This window comes from Ipomoea triloba, chromosome 4 (assembly GCF_003576645.1).
Source record: "Ipomoea triloba cultivar NCNSP0323 chromosome 4, ASM357664v1".
In the NCBI taxonomy this organism is placed as follows: Eukaryota; Viridiplantae; Streptophyta; class Magnoliopsida; order Solanales; family Convolvulaceae; genus Ipomoea; species Ipomoea triloba.
In genome coordinates, this window is record NC_044919.1 from 2,463,317 (window position 1) to 2,487,969 (window position 24,653).

The following is a 24,653-nucleotide window of genomic DNA, read 5'->3' on the forward strand; positions in this document are numbered from 1 at the left end:
AACATTTTCCTTAATGGTTTCAAAAAAGCATTTTCCGTAATAAGTACAAAATGCTAAAACATTTTCCTTAATAATGGTTTAAAAAAAAAACATTTTCCTTAATAAGTACAAAATGCAAAAACTAATTTACGGTTTCCTAGGATTAGCATGTGCATCTCGCTAAGCACAACAGTCTCTATCTGGCATTGGTAGGTGAATGGCTGGCTAGTTGGCTGCTCTGCCTTACTTTTTTGTTTTTTGAATGGCTGCTCTACCTTATTGTATAGATATATAGAGTGTATACATATTACAAAGAGAGTAGAAAAATCTACCCACATAGGGAGTATCATCATTCATCACACCCCTGTTTCTCCTGCGTTTTGGTTGCAGAATCACTGAGTTCTCATCCAAAAATGCTATCTTTAAATCTTCTTCCCTCCTCAAATGTCACTTTCTCCAGACCCAACCTTAAATATCCCATCAATTCTTCACTTTTGGATCCCAATCTTGTGAGGGGAAACCAAAAGCTGAGGAGCCTTCCGTCTTTTCGAGCTGCTGAAGCTGGGTTCAAACTGTCCCACTCGAATCTTCAGATCCCATGCTCAAGTTCCGATTTTTCCAGAATCTTGAGGTACCCATTTGGGTTTTCTTCGAGAAATGGTTCTCAGATCGTCAGAGGAGTGTCCGGAAGCCCAGAAGAGGCCGGCCCAGATGCTCAGATTGAGGCGAAGCCAAAGAAGGATTTCAAGCTAGCTTTGATTTTTGGGCTTTGGTACTTCCAGAACATTGTTTTCAACATATACAACAAGAAGGTGCTTAATATCTTCCCATTTCCATGGCTTCTTGCTTCATTTCAGCTGCTCTGTGGGTCTGTTTGGATGCTTGTTCTCTGGTATTCCAAGCTCCAGCCTTGTCCCAAGATATCAAAGTCCTTCATTGTTGCACTTCTTGGGCCTGCTTTGTTCCACACAATAGGCCATATCTCTGCTTGTGTCTCCTTTTCTAAGGTGGCTGTTTCATTCACCCATGTTATCAAATCTGCAGAGCCTGTGTTTTCTGTTGTGTTTTCATCTTTCTTGGGGGATACCTATCCTCTAAAGGTCTGGCTCTCAATTCTGCCCATTGTGTTTGGTTGCTCCCTGGCTGCAATAACTGAAGTGTCCTTCAACTTTGAGGGCCTGTGGGGGGCTATGATTAGCAATGTTGGGTTTGTTCTTAGGAACATTTACTCCAAGAAAAGCTTGCAGAACTTTAAGGAGGTTGATGGATTGAACTTGTATGGCTGGATTACTATCCTATCATTTGCTTATCTGTTCCCAGTGGCAGTGTTTGTTGAAGGCTCCCAATGGGTTGCAGGATATCACAAAGCCATTGCTACTATAGGAACTCCCTCAACCTTTTATATATGGGTGCTTGTGTCTGGGATCTTTTACCATCTATACAACCAATCATCTTATCAGGCTTTGGATGATATTAGCCCTCTAACGTTTTCGGTGGGCAATACAATGAAGAGAGTGGTGGTGATTGTCTCCACCGTGTTCGTTTTCAGGAATCCAGTCAGGCCATTGAATGCTCTTGGCTCAGCCATCGCGATTTTGGGGACTTTCTTGTACTCACAGGCAACATCCAAAAAGCCAAAGGGAGAGGCAGTGGAGAAGAAGGAATAGAAAGAATAAAGGATGGTCTTTCTTTTTTCTGATAGTGTTTGTTGACTACCATTGAAATTTATGATCTTTTTATGAATCTGAAATGAAAATATATCAATGCTAGAAAGTTCATTCTAGAATGCTTTAGTTCCATCTGAATTAGTCCATAGTTCTGTCTACCTTTAGGCTAGTTTGCTGGTAATTGTCCCATAGCTTTGACTGGGAGGAATTCATCTGTGACAATAATCACAATATTGCCTTGATTTGAAGTGCAGAATTTGATCTTGTTTTTCTTATATGCGCATGCTACATTTTACAACTTGCTGGCCATGATTGAATGTTTTTGGTTTCAAATAATAGCAAATCGTTGTTACTTGTGGATGCCTCCAATGGAAAAAGCGGGCAGGAGAATGCTCTTTCTCCCTTCTTTTAACACCCTAAACAATAAAAATAAAATGAAACGAAAGAAAGAAAACAACAAGAAGTTTAGTGATGGCTCGAGAAGAGAAAATCACTTATATGGTGCACTGATTGTATAATTGGCACTCTGCTCTATTCAGTCATTTCAGTGGTTATCTGGATCAGAGTAAGAAGTATGAGGCGAATGTAAACCCGTGGGAAAAAAAGGTGTTCTTCACCGCTTGTGTTTCTTTAGTTAATATACAACTAGAAAATTCTTTCTTCCTTCGTAATTTTTTGCTCATTAATTGTAGCATTAAGATAAGTTGATCTATTTCTTTGTTTTGCCGCTGGCAAGCTTGTTTATAGGTTTCCATTTCGATATATATGCTAACATGAGTTTAACACATTGATTTCTATGGATGGGATATTTCGTAGGCTATGAGGTTATCATTTTGTGCTTCAGTAGGTTGAGAAAGTAGTTATGAATAGATACTGCATTGTAATAGAGTCAGTAGTACTAGTACTCAAAAAATATAAGGCTCATTATGAAAACTGTGTGCACATTTTGTTCCTCTCCACACGCTCATAAGCAGGTTTGGTTCTTAAATAAAGAAGTACACTGGAAACCAACCCGAACATGGAGATGCATCCCCACCACATAAATGTCTCGGTGTAACATTTTCTTCCCAGGCATACCCTGGATCCATCGGAGAGAGTGAAATGATTTGTTTTCGGTAGATTTGTTTCGTAGACTAGAGCTGCAAGAAGGCCATAGAGTAGTGACCCGAGGGGGATGCCAGTGATGAGAATGTTGTGATTGACCCCTGCACTATGGGGGCCAAACAGCTCGGATGTGATTGACACTGCTGTTGAGAATACAAACCCGGAACTCAGTCCAATTAGAGCTGTGGCCAATGTTAATGCTGCATTGCTTCCTGATAAAACGAGCAGATACATCGCCATTGGTGTTGGGACTAGTGAAAATGCAAGCCATCCGGTCCTTGCATAGTATATCTTTCTGCATTAGAAAAAAATCTAAGGTTTATCAACTTACCATTTTGTCTATTTATTCATCTTATATCTGTAACATGCACGAGCATTCTAATATTAGTTTGTTTCTTGATTCACTTACTGGCGCAGGAAGTCTGGGGCGGAGGAAAGCAAGCGCCCGAAGAATGAACACGCTGAATAGACTGCAACCAACTCGGTAACGTCTGAACTATACCCGAGTGACTGAGAAACTTGGCCTAGATTGTTGCTGTAAACCAGTCCGATTGTTCCCCCACAGAAATATGCTATGTAATAGAGCCAAAAATCCCGGCTGGTGATGAGTGCACTGGTGGAATGCTCCTCTCCCGGGATCACTGAATGATCTTTCAAGAAATCATTGTGATCCCATTTTTGCTCCTGATCTTTGGAACTATACAAATCCCGTGTTGAATGCTTAGTACTTGTTGTTTCATCTCTTATGTGTTCTTTGTGGATTTCAAGATTGTCATTATTGTGAACCCGACATTTCCTTTGATCTTTGGAACTACAGGAATAACAGGAGTTCTGTCTTGAATCCTTAGCGGTTGCACCATTGTCTCTGGTGAGTTGTTTGTGGATTTCGAGATTATCATTGTCAATAGACCGGGAACTCAATTCCTGATAATGATAACTCCTAGAAAGGACGGGCTGCGATATCCATTCTTGAGGAGAGACGGTTTCTGGTGTAATTGCGGGAAGGACCAACAAGAATATGGTCCCGGCAAGGAGGATTTGAGCGGTTGTTGTACTGTAAGATAATGAATTTAGTACGAGCAGATAGAGGCCAGTGAAAGCTGCAAGTATAGTGTGACAAAGAAAGACGCCATATTCCCGAGAATCAATCTCCCGAGCAGCGACTTGAGGAGGAGGGCGCTGCCGGAGGATTGGGAGGAGTGCTGCTATTGACGTGATGAGGGGCAAAGTGGCGTTGAGTAGAAGGTAGAGACCGTGATTCTCAGAGTTAATAGCCTTAACAGTTACGTTGTATAAAGCCGGGCTCACACCGCTGAAACTGACACTGAGGGACAACGCAAAAGGCCTACTAGCCGGGAAATTCTCGATGCACAGAACATAGCAGACCGTGTTGAACCAGCAGATACTGCAGCCCGAGAGCAGACACAGCAGGAATACCTAAATCACGGAAATAGTTGAGTCGCTCAAGACTTTTATAAAGGTGCATACCGCTTTCTGAAATATAAATCTTTGATAGAATATGTTGATTTAAAAGAAACCCATGCACATCAACATATATATTAGTTCCAAACTTTCCATATATCTATCTTGAACATAGTTAACCGGTATTTAATTCTAAAGTTGAAACTATATATTCTCCATATATATAATGCCCTGCTCATTTTATCTATGCTGAAATAAATTTCCAACATAAACCACCAAGTTGCGAGACTAATTACCTAATGGTTACCAACCTCGTCTACTTTCACCTGTTTTTCTTTTGTTCTTTTGCATTCTCTGAGATACCGTAATGAATCAGAACAGAAATATATGATGAAGTTAAAGTTGTTCTATTTTTGTCCATGCTAAATTATTGCTCCTACAGTTTTAATTTCCTCGAAAAGAAAAAAACATCATTGTTAGGATTCTTAATTTGGATCGAGATATGGAACTTTAGATATCTGTTGAATGCTTTTTTTCTTTATAGCAGAGTAACAGATGTGATGTTTCACCTAACTGAAACTGTAACCTAACAACTAATTCAACTAACTAAACATGAAAAGTTGAAAACTTTGTAATAACATAAGAAGAGAAAGAAATTGATGAAATGCGAACTAGGATTTTATATGCTCGTTCGTGTCTGCTAAATATGCATATTCTGTGATGGATATAGAATAATTTTTATGAGTGTATCGGGATAAGTATTCACATTGATCGAAGGCAAGGCGAAGAATAGAAAGCTGACCGAGAAAAAGGGCAAAGCGATGGTTTCTTGAATGACAAGCCATTGAAGACCGTAGCCCAAGAATCCCATGAAAGCAGCGAGGAAGAGAACGAGCCATACGGGGAAATACAGAAGGGAAACGCCCGAACACCACCCGAAGAGCTTCCCCAAGTCGGAGGCCAAGGATAGGTAGTTGAGCTGCACCTGTGACAACCCCATTACCAGCTTCAAATCCGACGAATAAGACGAGAAGTCAAAGTTCGTCCCCGTAAATGCCTGTATCCACATGCACGCGGCCAACACCATCCATTTTCTCGATCTCCCTGGTAAATTTGTCGTGTTTTCGTGCATGTTTGAGGCTTGAGAAGCTCTCAGGTCTTACTTTTCTTCATTGTTTTGCAGGGGAGATGGTGAAGAGGAAGAGCGAAAGGAGGCTTTATTTGAGTGGGGATTATGGTTGGTGAACAGATGGTTGCTACAAATATGGACTATACATCCAATCATTGTTGCTTTTACGACAGGGCACAAATTAGTTTGATTTGTTTTTTTAATCATTATTCAATATGTTTATTGTTGTTATTTTCACTTTGATTTTTATTTTTAACATTTAATTTGATTAAGATGTTGAAAATTTGAAGTTTAACTTTCTGAATTACAATTAAACATGAGAATGAATTATTTAATATCAGGGCACCTTGACCTTATTGGTACGTGTGCTCACCACTTATTATCTTATTAAAAAATTTAAAATAATATTTAAATTACTTATAAATAATAAAATTTACTAGTTATATTAAACATAAATAATAAAAAATGTTCAAATATAATGATTATATTGTTAATTTTTATAAAATAAACTTATTAGTTTAGAATTAAAAATAGTAAAATGTTAGTAACTTTTATAATTAACTACGGAGTACATACTAATTCTTTAGGTGTGTATGTGAAGACAAATTTAAACCATTGATCTGCAAGATCTGATGGATGAGAAATCAAGTAAAAAATAAGCGGGGTCATTTTCATAAATATTACAAAATTTTGTTTATTTCAACCGTTAGATCTACTAGATCAATGGTTTGGATTTGTCCTCACGTTCTCACATGGGACATGGTTCTCACCTGATTAAGGACATATATATATATACACACATAGTGGATCGGGTGAGGTTCTACACAAGTTTTGTACTTAAAACTCAATACAACTCGACCCACTACGACTTTATTATTATTATTTTTTAAAATTCACCCCGACACACCACTTACTATTACTCATGAAAAGTTACGAATAGAAATATTGTTATTCTTAAGTCATCCCCAATAGTGCATTTTGCATAGTTTTTGAGACAAAAAATATCAATATGAAAGAGAGAGAGAGAGGGGTGCAAGGTCTTCTTGCTAATTTATAGTTTTTTTTTTTTTTNCGAGATTATCATTGTCAATAGACCGGGAACTCAATTCCTGATAATGATAACTCCTAGAAAGGACGGGCTGCGATATCCATTCTTGAGGAGAGACGGTTTCTGGTGTAATTGCGGGAAGGACCAACAAGAATATGGTCCCGGCAAGGAGGATTTGAGCGGTTGTTGTACTGTAAGATAATGAATTTAGTACGAGCAGATAGAGGCCAGTGAAAGCTGCAAGTATAGTGTGACAAAGAAAGACGCCATATTCCCGAGAATCAATCTCCCGAGCAGCGACTTGAGGAGGAGGGCGCTGCCGGAGGATTGGGAGGAGTGCTGCTATTGACGTGATGAGGGGCAAAGTGGCGTTGAGTAGAAGGTAGAGACCGTGATTCTCAGAGTTAATAGCCTTAACAGTTACGTTGTATAAAGCCGGGCTCACACCGCTGAAACTGACACTGAGGGACAACGCAAAAGGCCTACTAGCCGGGAAATTCTCGATGCACAGAACATAGCAGACCGTGTTGAACCAGCAGATACTGCAGCCCGAGAGCAGACACAGCAGGAATACCTAAATCACGGAAATAGTTGAGTCGCTCAAGACTTTTATAAAGGTGCATACCGCTTTCTGAAATATAAATCTTTGATAGAATATGTTGATTTAAAAGAAACCCATGCACATCAACATATATATTAGTTCCAAACTTTCCATATATCTATCTTGAACATAGTTAACCGGTATTTAATTCTAAAGTTGAAACTATATATTCTCCATATATATAATGCCCTGCTCATTTTATCTATGCTGAAATAAATTTCCAACATAAACCACCAAGTTGCGAGACTAATTACCTAATGGTTACCAACCTCGTCTACTTTCACCTGTTTTTCTTTTGTTCTTTTGCATTCTCTGAGATACCGTAATGAATCAGAACAGAAATATATGATGAAGTTAAAGTTGTTCTATTTTTGTCCATGCTAAATTATTGCTCCTACAGTTTTAATTTCCTCGAAAAGAAAAAAACATCATTGTTAGGATTCTTAATTTGGATCGAGATATGGAACTTTAGATATCTGTTGAATGCTTTTTTTCTTTATAGCAGAGTAACAGATGTGATGTTTCACCTAACTGAAACTGTAACCTAACAACTAATTCAACTAACTAAACATGAAAAGTTGAAAACTTTGTAATAACATAAGAAGAGAAAGAAATTGATGAAATGCGAACTAGGATTTTATATGCTCGTTCGTGTCTGCTAAATATGCATATTCTGTGATGGATATAGAATAATTTTTATGAGTGTATCGGGATAAGTATTCACATTGATCGAAGGCAAGGCGAAGAATAGAAAGCTGACCGAGAAAAAGGGCAAAGCGATGGTTTCTTGAATGACAAGCCATTGAAGACCGTAGCCCAAGAATCCCATGAAAGCAGCGAGGAAGAGAACGAGCCATACGGGGAAATACAGAAGGGAAACGCCCGAACACCACCCGAAGAGCTTCCCCAAGTCGGAGGCCAAGGATAGGTAGTTGAGCTGCACCTGTGACAACCCCATTACCAGCTTCAAATCCGACGAATAAGACGAGAAGTCAAAGTTCGTCCCCGTAAATGCCTGTATCCACATGCACGCGGCCAACACCATCCATTTTCTCGATCTCCCTGGTAAATTTGTCGTGTTTTCGTGCATGTTTGAGGCTTGAGAAGCTCTCAGGTCTTACTTTTCTTCATTGTTTTGCAGGGGAGATGGTGAAGAGGAAGAGCGAAAGGAGGCTTTATTTGAGTGGGGATTATGGTTGGTGAACAGATGGTTGCTACAAATATGGACTATACATCCAATCATTGTTGCTTTTACGACAGGGCACAAATTAGTTTGATTTGTTTTTTTAATCATTATTCAATATGTTTATTGTTGTTATTTTCACTTTGATTTTTATTTTTAACATTTAATTTGATTAAGATGTTGAAAATTTGAAGTTTAACTTTCTGAATTACAATTAAACATGAGAATGAATTATTTAATATCAGGGCACCTTGACCTTATTGGTACGTGTGCTCACCACTTATTATCTTATTAAAAAATTTAAAATAATATTTAAATTACTTATAAATAATAAAATTTACTAGTTATATTAAACATAAATAATAAAAAATGTTCAAATATAATGATTATATTGTTAATTTTTATAAAATAAACTTATTAGTTTAGAATTAAAAATAGTAAAATGTTAGTAACTTTTATAATTAACTACGGAGTACATACTAATTCTTTAGGTGTGTATGTGAAGACAAATTTAAACCATTGATCTGCAAGATCTGATGGATGAGAAATCAAGTAAAAAATAAGCGGGGTCATTTTCATAAATATTACAAAATTTTGTTTATTTCAACCGTTAGATCTACTAGATCAATGGTTTGGATTTGTCCTCACGTTCTCACATGGGACATGGTTCTCACCTGATTAAGGACATATATATATATACACACATAGTGGATCGGGTGAGGTTCTACACAAGTTTTGTACTTAAAACTCAATACAACTCGACCCACTACGACTTTATTATTATTATTTTTTAAAATTCACCCCGACACACCACTTACTATTACTCATGAAAAGTTACGAATAGAAATATTGTTATTCTTAAGTCATCCCCAATAGTGCATTTTGCATAGTTTTTGAGACAAAAAATATCAATATGAAAGAGAGAGAGAGAGGGGTGCAAGGTCTTCTTGCTAATTTATAGTTTTTTTTTTTTTTAGAAATTTGGGGCCCACCATTGAGGAGAGTGGTGGGGACGACCACGGTTTTTTTTAGAAACTTGGGGCCCACCACTTGCGTGAGGCACAACTCTCGTGCCCGCCTGAGCGTTTTTTTTTTTTTTTTTTAAATAAATTTTGATATTACTTTTTTTTTTTTTTCACATTATTGAGATGCTCTTATACATCTGTGTGTATATTTTTTTGGTACTAGTTACGAACTTAAAAATGTTTTGGATGAAATATTACATTGTTCAAAACTTGAAGGGCTTTACTACAATTCGCCGTGGCTATTGTCGTTGCATTACTCCCTCGACGACGGTGGTCGGTGGAGAGAGAAGCGAATTTTGTAAATCCCGGCTATCATACTTCAGCCTCTGCTCCTCACTCCCCTGTACTATACTACTACCTTGTACGAAACAATCTACCCAGAGAAAAACCTAAATAGAGAGATAGAGAGGCGAAGAAGAGATAGATAGATGGAGGTGGAGTTAGAGCCGAGGGTGAAACCTCTGCCTTTCAAAGTGAAGGCCATGTCTCGAGAATCTCCGGCGCAGAAGGCTTCGCATGTGCTCGACCCGGACCTCCGGAACCACTGGTCCACTGGCACCAACACCAAGGAGTGGATCTTACTTGAGCTCGATGTATGTATAATTCTCCTCTGTTGCGCGTTTCTCTTGTGTGGCTTCATTTTCTACCGCTCATTGTTCATAATTTCGATTCCAATAGCTCAATTTCTACTGGACATGGCTTCTTTTGCTCTTATCTATGGATTTCTCATTTCTAGGGTGTTTTTGCAAGTTGAAAGTTGATATAGTTCTGTGGAGAAGGAAATGACGCATAGTTCACAGGAATTGTGGCTTTTTGTAGCTTAGCTGGACTAATTTGTTGTTCTGTTAAACTGGAGTTGACTCTGTTTGCTAACTTGGTTGGAGTGGACATACTTGGGACTTAACTGTGAGATTGAGGTGGTGGTTTCTTTGGGTTTTGACATGGTTGATTGTTAATGTAGATCATGAGGAGACTAGAATAATGAATTTTGGGGTTTCATTTTATCATACTGTATCTGGAGATTACTATAGGTTCCTTTCATATAGAATTGTGATTAGCTGATGAAGTGAGACTATAGTTTTCTTTCTTATTTCTTTGTTTGCACAATTGCACCTAATTGGCTTTAGGATATTTGACTCTTGATGACAAACCCTGGAAATTGAAGGAGCTGTTAAATACATCATTCATGTACTGCGATCATGACAAGAAGACATGTTTTATTGCCCAAATATCTGAACATATGCTTATTTTAGTCAATTGGTAGTTTCCAAGTTAACTGCCAAATTTGGAATAAGTGCGCTTACGTGTATTTACACAGTGTTAGGTTATTTCCTTGTGTAGGTGTATAATTTGGTTTTGTGTCATTTATGGATTTTCTTAATTGTTTCTCTTCTGTGCCTCCCCAGATTAGAACTGTACTGGAGAGGAAAACTTTAGTTTTTGTTTTTTCCAACATGATATACTTTCTAATGTTCATTACATCAACTCTGAATATTCACAAAATTTGTCATTAGATGGAGTGATGGACTTGTTTTCAGAAGATTATTAAGTTGTACAACTAATTGATTAAATATGAAGTCTAAGACTCTAAATTGGCTAATATTGAGTTCAAAGAATACATCCTACACTTTGATATCATTTCCTTTTTAGCCCTATAGATAATTATTCAATTCAAATGTGTTTGTCCCTGATTGTTTAGATGCAAGCCATATTGCATTTATAATTTTGCTCCTTTAGCATTGCTGGTAGATTTGGTTTGGAAGTGGCTACCACCTTTCTTTCCATTCCCTGTAAATAATTTTTTGTTGACAATTATTTTTAGAAACATTCAACTACATTTATTGTTTTTTGTGCCTTGTTTATGGCAGGAACCATGTCTGCTTTCACATATAAGGATATATAATAAATCTGTGCTGGAATGGGAAATTTCGGTTGGCTTGCGCTACAAGGTTTGTGAAAGAGAGATTTGACCAATCATTTTATTATGAAGTTTATTTTTGTCTATATTGTTCTTTCCGTTATTGAATATGGTCTTGAAAAGTTGAAAGATTTGTACAGAAGGATTATTTGGAATATGTTAACTTTGAGTGATCTTTAAAGAAACATTTCTAGTGTTCTTTGTGCATCTGGATTTGCCCCACCTTATGGCTTCTCTGTTTACTGCATATATTAGATCTTTGCTCTTGTTTCCTATGGTAAAATATCTTAAAGTCTTCTTTGGGTTTCTTACTGTCTTAATTGATTAGCTAGTGTCTATGTGCCATGCAATCATGCATTTCTTTAGTGCAAGAAATGATGAACTTATTATTGCAGCTTCTAACTGAAAGATGCCAGCTTTAAGTATTTATTGTCCTTTCTAGATTCAGATAGGATGATTCCTCTGGGAACCTGCATATCTTCCCTGCATGGCTTCTGCTGTCCCTTTCTTTGGTGGTTATATGCCCATGGAACGTCATTTTAAAATCATCTTGCCTTCTTAAGCAGCTGAACCCACAAGATACTTAAGTGAATCTTTATGATTTAATGGCCTTATATCTAATCATTTTTTCTTGACAGCCAGAGACTTTTGCAAAAGCTAGACCACGCTGTGAAGCACCTCGACGTGACATGATGTACCCTATGAACTATACTCCTTGTCGTTATATTCGGATATCTTGCTTGCGGGGTTCCCCTATAGCAATTTTCTTCATTCAGGTTACACTTAGATCTACACTTGCTTGTACTGATTGATAGTTGTTCTCACTAATTTTTTCTGTGTATTATCTGATTTGTGACCAAAGTTTATTTTTAACTTGCCATGAAGAGTGGAACACATGGTTCTATCTATTATCCTCTTCTCAAATTTACTACCTGTATACTTGTGAATCTTGTTCTCACTTCAGCATTTCCTATAACCTTTGTGCAGTTGATTGGCATTTCAGTTACTGGGCTTGAACCAGAGTTTCAACCTGCTGTGGACTACTTGCTGCCACACATAGTATCACACAGACAAGATACTTCTGATTTGCATCTTCAGGTGGAAGACACTGTTACTGTTGTTGCACAAACACAATAAATTTTATGCATTATTTTTTTCAATGCACAGGCACATGCTTGTGTTTACATTCCTTGCGTTTGCACACATACACACACACACACACACTATATATATATATATATATATATATATATATATATATATATAATTTATTGTCATGCATACATGCGTTAATCACTGTTCACATATCTTTTTGCCTAACTATGGATTTGTAGTTGCTTCAAGACATTACAACCCGGCTGGCCCCATTCCTTCCCCAACTAGAGGTATTGCTTTAAACTTGGATTCCAGAAATAGAAAATTGCAAACTTTTTGGTTCAGTTTTAGTTCAAATGCTCTCTATATGTTATTGAACACTTCAGTTGATTCTCTGCAGGCTGATCTTAATGGCTTTTCAGAAGCAGCAGAGCCTGGTATTCGATTTCTTGCTATGCTTGTTGGTCAATTTTATCCGATTCTTCACCTTGTAAAGGAAAGGTTGGTATCCATTAATTGTGTTGTTTTATCCATTCAGCTTCCCATCTATATGTTGGGTATATTTCTTCTGGATAAACTCCTTAGTACTGAAAATTATTTGTCTAACAATACTATTGTAACATGGTAGTACTTGTTTGAACAATTAAGTTTTACATCAATGTATATATTTCTCTTTAAAATATACTTCCATAACTTTGACTTTGTCGTTAACAATGAGTACTTGTGCAATCAACCAGGGGGACTGTTATTTACTTGGCAGGTAAGTTTTAAGAGAATTTTTAGCTAAAGAGAATTGCCTTCTAGAAAAGGAAAAATGGAACTTTTATTCTACTTCTAATACAAGGAAATTCTATAGATCTGTGTTGTCATAGTAATAATTCTTTTATCATGTCAGTCTTGAGATTGTTTTTCCTCTATTGACTAATGCCAGCACATATTTTCCTCTTTCACTCTTTCAAAGCAGAAAGAGGTTTAATTTTGATTTTTAATATTCTGTTTTCCATTTCAGAGAAGCAACAAGGTTGGCAGGCAACACTTCAGAATCTGAAACTTCTAGAAATAATCAGATGCCCACAGCTTTGACTGTTTCATCGAATTTTGAGGTATATATATCTAATGCTCCTTTTGTTTTACTGTTCCTTTTCTAAGAGGGGTTCTGTCATAACAATTGTTTCTCTACAAATGAATAACTTATTCTTCCATACCCAAAAGTTTGAGAAGTCATATACTCGTATCAAGAAACACTTGACTAGATGTCTAGATGTGAGGCTTATTGCTGCCAAACAAATGCATCCTTCTTTATCTGGGATATGGATTGGCTCTGGTTTTCAAATTGAAAATATTAAGCACCATAATAATTGGGTTTTAACATTTTTTTACTTACAAATCCTGGACACAACTTATTCTTCCTGCTTTCCTGCATGCTTTTCATTAATGTTATATATCAGTATAGTTGCATGTTTTCTTTCATCCCTTTTATTGTTTTGGTTGGTATTAGGAGCTAGGGGTTGACCAAAACTTATTTAGATAGATATCATGCAAGGAGTCATTGAACTGGCAATGGAAGATTCTGAATGGAGAAATAGAATCCATATAGCCAACCTCAACTAGTTTGGAATTACGTTCAGTGCTTCATTATTTAGGGAAAACCTATGAAATGATTCATATAATTATATTTTCCTATTCATTTCCTTAGTCTATCTTGTCTGCTAGGATAAATGCATAATTGTATTCCACTCTTTTAACATTGCAGCCAAGAAGATCACGGAATGCTTCTTCATTGATCTTACCAACATCTAGTTACTTAGTGTTCCGTCCAGATGCAATCTTCATGTTGCTTAGAAAGGCACATAAGGATTATAACCTGGGGAATGTTTGCAGAGTGGTAATGTCACACTTTTTTCATCTTTAATTATTCATTTTAGATTTAACTATTTGCTTAATATAAAGTATTTTCTTTTCTTTGCATATAAGTAAATAAAAATGTGTATGCCTACTGAAAATTGAAGATCATGGAATGAGAGCTGGCTTCATTTACTTCCTAATCTCTCATGTGACTCCAGGCTTCTCAAATTTTACTGAAGTTTATGGAGCCTAGTAGCTTGAAAGACGCGTCCCAATCTTTGGACAGCAGATCTTCTCTGCCTGATGAAGGCAAAAAGTTAGATACTTTATATCCTGCTTCTTTCATTGATTACTCTGACATATTTGGGGAGGAATTCCGGTCACCTGAGCATCACTGGGACTCCAAGGTCATTAATGTCTTAGATATTGCACTGGTGGAAGAAGGGGTTTTGCATGTTCTTTATGCCTGTGCATCCCAGGTCAGATTACAAAACAAATTTCCTGCAACATCTATTGGCTTTTATGCTCTAAGATACATTTACATGAAATAACATACAAATTCATTTTTGTGGCAGCCCCTGCTTTGCAGCAAGTTTGCAGATAACTCTTCAAACTTTTGGTCAGCATTACCACTAGTGCAAGCATTGCTTCCAGGTTGATAGTTTATAAAATTTTTCCTTTTAGTTATCACTTATCATTGCTTAATGCCCTATATTACTATTAGACACTCAAATCAGGTGTAATGTCCTGTGGAGTATCCTACTATCCTTTGGCCATGTTTGGTAAATGGCAGATCTGCCATTTTTGGCGTTTTGATCATGCCAAAGACACTGTTTGGTTAACCAGTGGTTTGCTCCAAACCGCTGGAATCCAAGGCAGCGTTTGGGATTGGCATTTTGGGGAAAGGAAAACACCCCTATTTATTTAAAAAAACAGTTATTACTATTAAGGCTCCTTTATGCCTTGCCCATCCGATTTGGATGGGCTGGGCAAGCTAAAAATATTGGAGCCTTGAGGCTCCTTTTATAGGAGCCTCAAGGCTCCATTACCACTTTTCCCACCGATGTGGGAAAAGTGGTAACTGAGGGGAGCCACTGCTAACATTAAACATCTAATTTTATTATTATTATTATTATTATTATTATTATTATTATTTTAAATAATAATTATTATGAAATATATGCATACCCTTATATGTCATTTTACATGTTAACTACTAACATTAAACATCTAATTTTACCAAACATCTTTTTACAAACCACTGAGACAATCCGTTGGTCAAACCCGCTAACCGCTGATTGCCAAGCAAGGCGTTTATCCAAATGAAATGTTTTTTACATTAGTAAAAATACTTGTGTAGTGAATATCTTTCTGTATTTACAAATATAGATATAGTTCAAAGGTTTTTCTTTTTGTATTATTAAGTGTCTGAAACTTCTTTAGGAAATTATAGTATGTTACTACTGTTGGATGAATTAACATTTTAAGACAGCCATTATTGATATGTAAGCTGTTTACATATAGAAAAAAGTTAGTATTTAGAATTATTTAGCAATTTCAACTGTCAGGATTACTGCTGACAATTCTGTTCTTTTTGTGTACTCTAGCATTGCGTCCTAATGTCAACATCGCTGATCAAATTGACGACAGTTTCTCCCAGTGGAAACTGCCTTTTGTACAGCAAGCCCTATCTCAGGTTGTGATACAATTTTATTTTATATTGTGCCTATTGTTTTCCATTTGAATATTTCTTCTTACCATTATTTCTATTGTTGCAGATCGTTGGCACTTCTTCCTCTTCACTTTATCGTCCTCTTCTTCATGCATGCGCGGGTTACTTGTCCTCATTTTCACCAACACATGTCAGTTATATCTGTGCCTTTTCTTCTTACCTCTTAATTTTTAACACAACTTCTAATTTATTTTATTTTATTTTAGACCATGCACACTTTGGTGTTCGCTGTCCTCTAGTATTTGATTCTGAATTGACTTCATCTGCAAGTGTATGCTTAATCAAACTTTTCTACAGGCTAAGGCTTCATGTGTCCTCATTGATATGTGCTCAGGTGTGTTGGCACCCTGGATGACTCAAGTGATTGCAAAGGTTTTACAAATTGTGCTATCATTCGCTTGAGCTGTATTGATTGTTAGCGAATTGGTTTTGTTGTTACTTGTGAATTTCATTCAAAAGTCTTGGTTGCCTATGGTCAGATGGACTTAACTGTGGAGCTTTTGGAGGACCTTTTAGCTGTAATCCAGGTATGTGGCACTTCTGTGCTTTGATCCACTAGTTAATTTGCTTCTGGTGTCGGTATTTTTTCACATGGCCTTAATTATGCCATACCCTCAATGTATCTCGCATTGCCAAGGTTACTTGTTTTTGATACAGTGAAACAATTTATTGTTTCCTTTGGTGGTAACTGCATCAGGGTGCTCGCCATTCATTTGCTCAAGCACGCGCCGCCCTCAAATATATTGTGTTGGCATTATCTGGGCATATGGATGAAGTTTTGTCAAAATATAAGGCAAGCTATTTACTATGGAAACAGTATTTTCTATTTCTGAAACTCAATTTATGTCTTTCTATGAAAACAGTATGTTTTCTATCTACTAAATTTGGTTCCATTCGTTTGTTGGGGGGGGGGGGGATCACCCAATTTGTCTTGCTATAATCTAAATAGGTTTAATTGATAATGATTAATTATATATATATATATATATATATATATATATGTAGGGGAAGGTTCATGTAAGAATATGCTCCCAGGTAAAAAGTGAGGATTGATATGATCTATCCGTTTGGGTATATAAATGGTTGAGGGTTGCTAAAAAATAAAAGGAAAAAGGGCGGTGTTAATAAAACTTTCAAGTTTGCAATAATTATAAAATTGACTCCGTGTTTTTTTTTTTTTACTATAACCCTCAACCATTGATGAACCTGATGGGCGGCTATGAGCTTGTGACTAGTCCTCACTTTTTATAGTAGGACCCTGTCTCATTTGAACCCCTATATATAATTAATTAATTAATTAATTAATTAATTAACAACAACTTAGTAACTTTAGACCAAATTTATATACGTTAAATTGTTTGTACACTTAGTTTCAAATTTTGAATTAATGATTTAGATTTTGAATATTTTGATACTAAATTAATTCTAATAATTTAATATTTTTTTTTTTGGTGGGCCTAATAATTTAATATTATGTTTACAAATTAAAACTTTTGGGAGGTCAACCTAAATTTTACATGCAATTCTAATAATCTAATTTCTTTCTTTTTCAGGATGCCAAGCACCGACTTCTGTTTTTGATTGAGATGCTTGAACCTTATCTTGATCCAGCGATTACCCCGCTACAAAGTACAATTTCCTTTGGAAACATATCTTCAGTTTTTCTTGAAAAGCAAGAGCACAACTGTGCTCTTGCACTAAATGTGATTCGTACAGCTGTAAGAATGCCTGCTTTGCTTCCATCTTTAGAAGCCGAGTGGAGACGGGGATCAGTTTCTCCCAGGTAATATCGTAATAGAAAGATGCACAACTCTCCTTCTCAAGTACCAACTATTTTCAATTTCTTTATTGCCTCTTGATGTACCTTATGTTCAGAAAGACAAGCCTATAAGAAACTTAAGAATTTTATGATCCCATTTTGTATAATCTAGTCTAGCATTGGTTCTCCAACCCTATAGATTATCCTTATTTACAATTTTACAAATGAGTGTTCTAAACTTGGTTAAATTAGGGCTCTCTAAGAGTCGTCTGATCTTCACTTGACAATAGTGGAGTGTGCAATAATTTTGGTGATTCGCAGATCATTGTGGTATGACCTTCTGATCCTTTTGGGTTGGAAGGGATACTAGAAAAACTGCTCGGTTTCCCCAATGGATCCATAAAAGACCTATTTTGCTAGTGAATGAACATTACACAGTTGATGTTCAAATGTTGGAAACACTAGTTTCATTCGTGTATGATTGATGTATCAATACGGGCCATATGACTAATTTTTTCTGCAAACCAGCATCTTGCCCTATGATTATGTGTTTGTTCTGAATCAATGTATTTTTCAGTGTACTCCTCTCAGTTTTGGAGCCTCACATTCAGTTACCTCCTGATGTCAACCTTCGCCAGTTTTCTGTTTCTTGCCTGCCAGGGTCAGAATCATCTATTTCACCTGATTCTACTGCTATTTGCAATGGTGGTGTTGCTTCAACCCCTATTGTCCAAGATAGCACAGATGGAAAGACTGATGTTGACATGTCTTCGAAGATGGATCTTCCTGATGAAGTCAGCCTTCTATTTGCTCCCCCTGAAATTAATAGAATGTCACTCATTACAGCTTCTGGCAGCCCCAAAAAAATGTCCTTGGATTCAAGTCGTAGTAGTGCCAAGACAAAAGCTAACCCCACTGAGAAAGATCTTCTTAATGCAGTACCTGGAGCCAGCAAGACTGTTGAGTGTCATTATTTGCAGGCTGATTATTTACAACTTGTGAATCATCAAGAGTGTCAGCTGAGATCATCTGAGTTTAGGCGGTTAGCTCTGGACTTGCATTCTCAGAATGAGGTAAACCCTGAGAGCCATGATGCTGCTATAGATGCCCTTCTTTTAGCTGCAGAATGCTATGTGAATCCCTACTTCATGATGTCCTTCAAGGACACACCAAAGGTTACAAGCAAAATGAAAAGTGGCAGGGCTAGCAGAAATTGTGGATTTGGTGATCTTGAAATAGGTTTTGAAGTGAATGAAAATGACTTGAAAACATTAATCTATCTTGAAAGAAAAAGGGACAAAATTGTTCTTGAAATTATGCTTCAAGCTGCTGAGTTAGACAGGGGGTATCAGCAAAATTGTGATGGAGAACTTCCAATTCCCAGTGCAGAAGAAAACGAAGTCATAAAGTTGTCTGAGCAAGATACTCAAACAGCAGATGCTGTTACCTTACTTAGACAGAATCAAGCACTTCTGTGTAATTTTGTTATTCAACGTTTGCAAAGGGATAATTACCTCCAGCATGAGGTACTCCTGCAAACTCTTCTGTTTCTATTGCACTCAGGAACTAAATTATTTTGTGCTCCCGCAGACATTATTGAGATAATATTGAGGTCTGCTGAGCATTTAAACAGGCAGCTGACATCTTTTTATTATCAACTTAAAGAGGGGAGTTCACAGTTAGAAGAGTGGAAGCTACAACTAGTTCAACGTTTATGGATGCTTCTTCAAAGATTAGTGGTTGCTTCTAGTGGCTCTGCTGAAGGATTAGAGCTTTCAATCAATGTCAAGAGTCGTTTTCAGTTTGCAAATCTAATTCCTCCTTCAGCCTGGCTTGAGAAAATACCCACTTTCTCAACTTCTGTTTCTCCTTTAGCCCGATTTCTTGGTTGGATGGCAATCTCTCGTAATGCTATACAGTATCAGAAGGATAGGCTCTTTCTTGTTTCAGATATAGAGCAATTAACATATTTGCTACATGTTTTTTCTGATGAACTTGCTGCAGTTGACAATATATCTGAGTGTAAAGATGAAGTCCAAAAAACTGAAGAATCTGGCCTTAAGCAGGATTTTGGTCCTAGTGGTACACATCATTCTTTTCACATCATGTACCCTGATATCAGTCATTTCTTTCCAACTTTGAAAAAACAATTTGAAACTCTTGGGGAATCTATACTGCAAGCTGTTGCTTTGCAATTGAGATCTCTTCCTGCAACAACTGTGCCTGATTTGATTTGTTGGTTCTCTGAGTTTTGTTCACAGCCTTTCATTCAGAACCCAAAGGACCAACTTTCCAGTCAAAATAATATAGATTCTGTGAAAGGGTTTGTGGCAAAGAATGCAAAAGCTATTGTTCTCTATGTGCTTGAAGCCATTGTAACTGAGCATATGGAGGCAATAGTACCGGAAGTACCAAGAGTAGTACAAGTCCTCGTATCCTTGTGCAGGTCCTCATATTGTGATGTGTCATTTCTAAATTCTGTGATGCTTTTGCTCAAGCCAATCATCTCGTATTCCTTGCAAAAGGCATCTGCTGAGGAGAGATTAGTGACCGACAGTATGTGCCTTAGTTTTGAGTCCTTATGCTTTGATGAACTCTTTGGTATCATCAAAAGTGAGAATGAAAGCAATTCTAGTGTAAGAGGGCATTGCAGGGCACTAATGGTTTTTGTTTTGGCTTCAGTGTTTCCTGATATTTCTTCCCATTGCAAGATAGAACTATTGAACTCTTCTATCACATCTGCAGATTTTGCTTCTTTTGAGCAAACAACATTTTTTCATGATTATCTTTGTGCATATCAGGCTCTTATGGAAAGTTGCAAGGTTTTGATAGTTGACCTGTTAAGATTTTGGGGTGTCATTCCATGTAAGATCTCTCAGTTTTCTAACATGGATATGGCTGCAACAAATGGTGATGGATCTGAGTTCCCATGTTTTCTTGAAGATATGTACCCCAATTCAATTGAACCGAATGGAAGTTACAAAAATGACAATGACGTGAATAAAAAATGTCAGCTTAAGATTAAGGAGATCGAGAGCTTCTCCAAGAATTTAGATACCCTTGTTTCTAAGCTCAGTCAGAATGTTGAGCAATGTTACAGAATTCATCGTAAACTGGCCAAGAATCTTACACAAGTCTGTGCAGAGTGTTTCCTGTATTTAAGATGCTTATCTTCTATTGTGGAAAAAGTTTCTGTTTCTGGAGTAACTGATGAGCAAAGTCTGCCCAAGTCCATCTCTCTTAATGAATACTCTGATCACTGGAAAGTTGGTCTTGAAGGACTTGCTGAAATGGTTATATTGCTTCAGGAACACCATTGCTGGGAGGTTGCATCAATGATGCTTGACTGTCTATTTCATGTGCCTCAAATCTTTAATTTGCATGATGTGATTGATAAAATATGCTCTGCAATAAAAACATTTTCACATGGTGCACCAATAATTGCTTGGCGGCTACAAACAGATAAGTGGATGTCGTCACTTTTTGCGAGAGGCATAAACTGCCTCCAAGAAAGTGAAGCTCTGAATGATCTGCTCCATTCAATGCTCTGCCATCCAGAGCCAGAACAGCGCTTCATTGCGCTTAAGCAATTTGGTGAACTTGTGAGCCAAGATGGAAGTGGTGGATCTGTTGTCTTATTACCAACTTTACTTGATAAAGTATCATCAGAAAGGGCTTCTTCTGTATCTGAGTCAGTAGTCCTTTCTGCTCTGGTGTCAAGCACCTGGGATCAGGTGGCTTTGCTGGCCTCTTCTGACACATCACTGCCCTTAAGAATCAACGCTATGGCACTCCTTGTGAACTATGTGCCATTAGTTGAAAGGCCTAAATTGCAATCGTTTCTTGCTGCAGCTGATTGTGTTCTTTGGTGTTTGACAAAACTCTCCCAGTCGATGTGTGAAGGCCCATTAACACAGCTTTCTATTGCACTTTTTGCCTGTATTTGCCTATACTCTCCAGCTGAAGATATTTCTTTGATTCCTGAAAATCTGTGGAGAAGTATTGAAAGCTTTTCAGTTGCTGGAAATGGTATTTTTTTTTCTTTTTAATTTCTTTTGCTACGTAAGAGTTACCAACTGTTCAAGCATTTCTCTTGATACATATCTCTTTGCCTACATTTTATTTGTAGAAAAAATCCCTATGGGCCCTGAAAAAACGGTGTGCCAAGCTTTATGTAGACTGAGAAAAGAAGGGGATGAGGCCAAAAAGGTAGGCGGTGATTATTTCTTATAGAGGAAAATGTCTATAATGCATGTGATGTAGCCATGAAGGCAACAGTTTCCCTTTTCCTTAAATACTTCTTTCACTTAAAAATTATGACATTTTTTCTCCCAAATCCATATTCTTACCACTCTCTTGGTCATGTATTTGGATGAAAGGTCTTGAAAGAAGCTATCTCTTCAAGTTCTCCAAAACAAGTGGACCCGGGATTTGCAAGTACACGTGAAACAATTCTTGAGGTACCAAATATTCTGAGCATCATTCCAAACTTATTTAGCACTACTGTAATCCTTTTGTCCACTCAAATTCATTTTCTTAATCCTTTTCCATTCAAACTAGGCCATAGAAATCAGAAAGAGGGAATTCAATGTGACATGACCATCTTTCTGCATACTGCTATTTTAGTTGCATGGCATATTCTTGCAACTTTTTTCATTTACGTTTTTTTCCATCAATGCTTTTTTGAATAGTTTGTTCATTTATATGTGAACTTCTTGCAGGTGATTACCAATCTAACCTCTGTCCAATCATATTTAGAATTTTTCTCTAAGGAAAGCGACCGCAAGGTTCTGGTAAGATTTTTATTTTTGTATACTTTGGGTAAACACCGTAAACTATTATTTTCTTACTTAAGCAATGACCCGAATTTGCTTCAGGAATTGGAGGAAGCTGAGATTGAAATGGAACTTCTTCAAAAAGAAAAAGCTCTGCAGGAGTTATCCAATGATTTCAAAGATCAGCATCAACTTCCGTTATTATCTGGTGATATTCCGTTCTTTACTTTATTCAAATTCATTACTTAGTATTGAGGATAACAGTTTATGGTTTTAGTTGAGGTATAACTGGTACTTGTTAGCATGCAAAGGAATCCTAAGATACCAATCCGACAGTGTTGCTCAGCAACATTCTGTTGTTTATGTGAATTACTCGTTATCTATTATACTTATATATGTTTCTTCAATTTTCTAATGTAGGGTATGCAAAGAATGATGACCGATTGCAGCAAATCAGAGATGGAATAAAATCCATGTATGATTGTACCGATTTTATCTGCCCCGTTAATTCATTTTTTCTGGAGATTTTCTACCTAATCTGTTTGCATGATCTTTTTTAACCAGGGAGAAGGCCCGACTCAGAGAACAGATTGTGGCACGCAGGCAAAAGAAGCTACTCACTAGGCGTGCCCGCCAAACATACTTGGAAGAGGCTGCTATACGAGAAGCACAACTTCTACAAGAACTGGATAGGTTTTGCCTCTTATCTTCCTAGCTTATTTTCTACTTAATTTTTGAGAATGCTAATTGAAATTTGGTATCGTGTTGGGTTTTTAAATGTGTAAGAGAGAGGACTGCTGAAGTAGAAAGAGAAATCGAGAGACAGCGGTTGCTAGAACTTGAGCGTGCTAAAACCCGGGAGTTGAGGCACAACCTTGACTTGGAGAAAGAAAAGCAAACACAGGTAACATGGATCCTCCTAGGTTCATGCTTAGTTAGTTGTGCCAAGATAACTGTAGCTCACTTGATGGGATTTACCCTGAAATCCTGGGAACTCGGGATTCCAGATATAAACAGCGTAGCTTACCGTTCCTTTTGCTGTTTCCCTCTTTACTAAGATCATATTTTGTTCACCCGCAGAGAGAACTCCAGAGGGAACTCGAGCAAGTGGAATCTGGACTGCGGCCATCAAGACGAGAATTTTCATCCACTCATACTAGGCAAGTGTTTAAACGTTTTAGTAACTTCGTTTTAAAGCTTTCACCATCTTAATTGAGTTGGTAGTTGAGAACTTCGATTCTTAGTTCAGTGTTCTTCCCGCTTACCTTACTTTTCTTTACCAGTTAGACTTTTGCAAGTATCATTCTGACAAGTCTCGTTTTACACACCAGTAGACCTCGGGAAAGATACCGTGAAAGAGAAAATGGCAGAGCAGTAAACGAAGGGACCTTGAAAGCGAGCACTGGCACTGGACAGCCAGAGACCGTCTCCACGAGTTCCTCCACAGCAGCCATGCCAACAGTCATGTTATCTGGGGCGAGGCAATTCTCAAGCCAGCTCCCAACTATTCTCCAATCCCGTGACAGATCAGATGAAGGTGGCAACAGCTATGATGACAACTTTGACGGAAGCAGGGATTCGGGCGACACAGGAAGTATTGGGGACGCAGACATAGCATCAGCACTTGACGGGGTGTCTATGAATTTCGGGCCTTCCCAAAAGCTTGGATCAAGGGGCGGCGGCAAGTCCAGGCAGATCATGGAACGAAGAGATCGCGATGGCAGACGAGAAGGGAAATGGGAAAGAAAACACTAGCAAATCCAGAATGAAAACCTTGAATGTTGTAGAACCATCATCTCACCTGCTAACTTTAGTATAGTCATATATATGTCAGATGTATTATGGTCATGTAAGCAATAGACACTCAGGGAACAGCCATTGACAGGCAACTGTGATATATCCACAGAAATGTGTTGATGTCTTATGACAAAAACCTTTGTGCCGTAATCAAATTGCAATGTGATTGGAGTTCAGATTATGATCATTGTTAAAAGCATAAATTCTTGTTGGCTTGCAACATTGTACAAAATGATGACTTATTGCCCCTAAATGCTACATTATATTCTTAGTTCACTTTCACTGCCTTTTGTTTACTAATTAGAAAATTCTCTATTTTTCTTTGATTTACAGGAAAACTTGCAGCCATAGCTATTCGAAGATATGCTTTGGTTGGAGTTCGCCTTGTAGCCCTAGTTGGCTAAGGACCACAAGGAAGTAAACCAGCTTAGGTTATTCATAATTGACTGGTTCAAATAAAAAAAAAATTCTATTTTTGTCTGATTTACAGGAAAGCTTGCATTTGCATCTATTCTAAGTTATGCTTTGGGTGAAGTTTGTTTTGTGACACTAGCTAGTAAAAGATCACAAAGAG

At 37.4% G+C, this 24,653-nt stretch overlaps 3 protein-coding genes across 5 annotated transcripts; 2 read left to right on the plus strand and 1 right to left on the minus strand.

Moving 5' to 3' along the window:
* Window positions 1-213: 213 nt before the first annotated feature.
* Window positions 214-1,921, plus strand: LOC116015023 (xylulose 5-phosphate/phosphate translocator, chloroplastic). Its single transcript, XM_031255005.1, has one exon. The coding sequence runs from the start codon at window positions 393-395 to the stop codon at window positions 1,644-1,646; it is 1,254 nt and encodes a 417-aa protein (XP_031110865.1). The 5' UTR covers window positions 214-392; the 3' UTR covers window positions 1,647-1,921.
* A 582-nt stretch (window positions 1,922-2,503) lies between these two features.
* Window positions 2,504-8,216, minus strand: LOC116017880 (protein NUCLEAR FUSION DEFECTIVE 4-like). The gene is made up of 6 exons (XM_031258538.1): window positions 7,711-8,216; window positions 6,349-6,923; window positions 6,199-6,214; window positions 4,975-5,331; window positions 3,160-4,187; window positions 2,504-3,045 (listed from the first exon to the last, which is right to left on the minus strand). The coding sequence occupies exons 1-6, from the start codon at window positions 8,038-8,040 to the stop codon at window positions 2,571-2,573; spliced, it is 2,781 nt and encodes a 926-aa protein (XP_031114398.1). The 5' UTR covers window positions 8,041-8,216; the 3' UTR covers window positions 2,504-2,570.
* Window positions 8,217-9,373: 1,157 nt separating this feature from the next.
* On the plus strand, window positions 9,374-24,282 carry LOC116017589. Of its 3 annotated transcripts, none has more exons than XM_031258196.1 (26): window positions 9,374-9,751; window positions 11,027-11,107; window positions 11,715-11,852; window positions 12,064-12,174; window positions 12,411-12,461; window positions 12,572-12,672; window positions 13,181-13,274; window positions 13,925-14,056; window positions 14,235-14,495; window positions 14,592-14,670; window positions 15,624-15,712; window positions 15,795-15,878; window positions 16,046-16,120; window positions 16,228-16,275; window positions 16,446-16,541; window positions 17,302-17,531; window positions 18,085-21,536; window positions 21,637-21,716; window positions 21,887-21,967; window positions 22,229-22,300; window positions 22,385-22,490; window positions 22,703-22,757; window positions 22,847-22,975; window positions 23,069-23,186; window positions 23,363-23,442; window positions 23,566-23,660. In XM_031258196.1, the coding sequence occupies exons 1-26, from the start codon at window positions 9,587-9,589 to the stop codon at window positions 23,567-23,569; spliced, it is 6,012 nt and encodes a 2,003-aa protein (XP_031114056.1). In that variant the 5' UTR covers window positions 9,374-9,586; the 3' UTR covers window positions 23,570-23,660. The 3 variants fall into 3 exon arrangements, with proteins under 3 accessions (XP_031114056.1, XP_031114055.1, XP_031114054.1); XM_031258195.1 differs by having other exon boundaries at window positions 9,376-9,751; window positions 23,617-24,282; XM_031258194.1 differs by having other exon boundaries at window positions 9,377-9,751; window positions 23,614-24,282.
* Window positions 24,283-24,653: the final 371 nt, after the last annotated feature.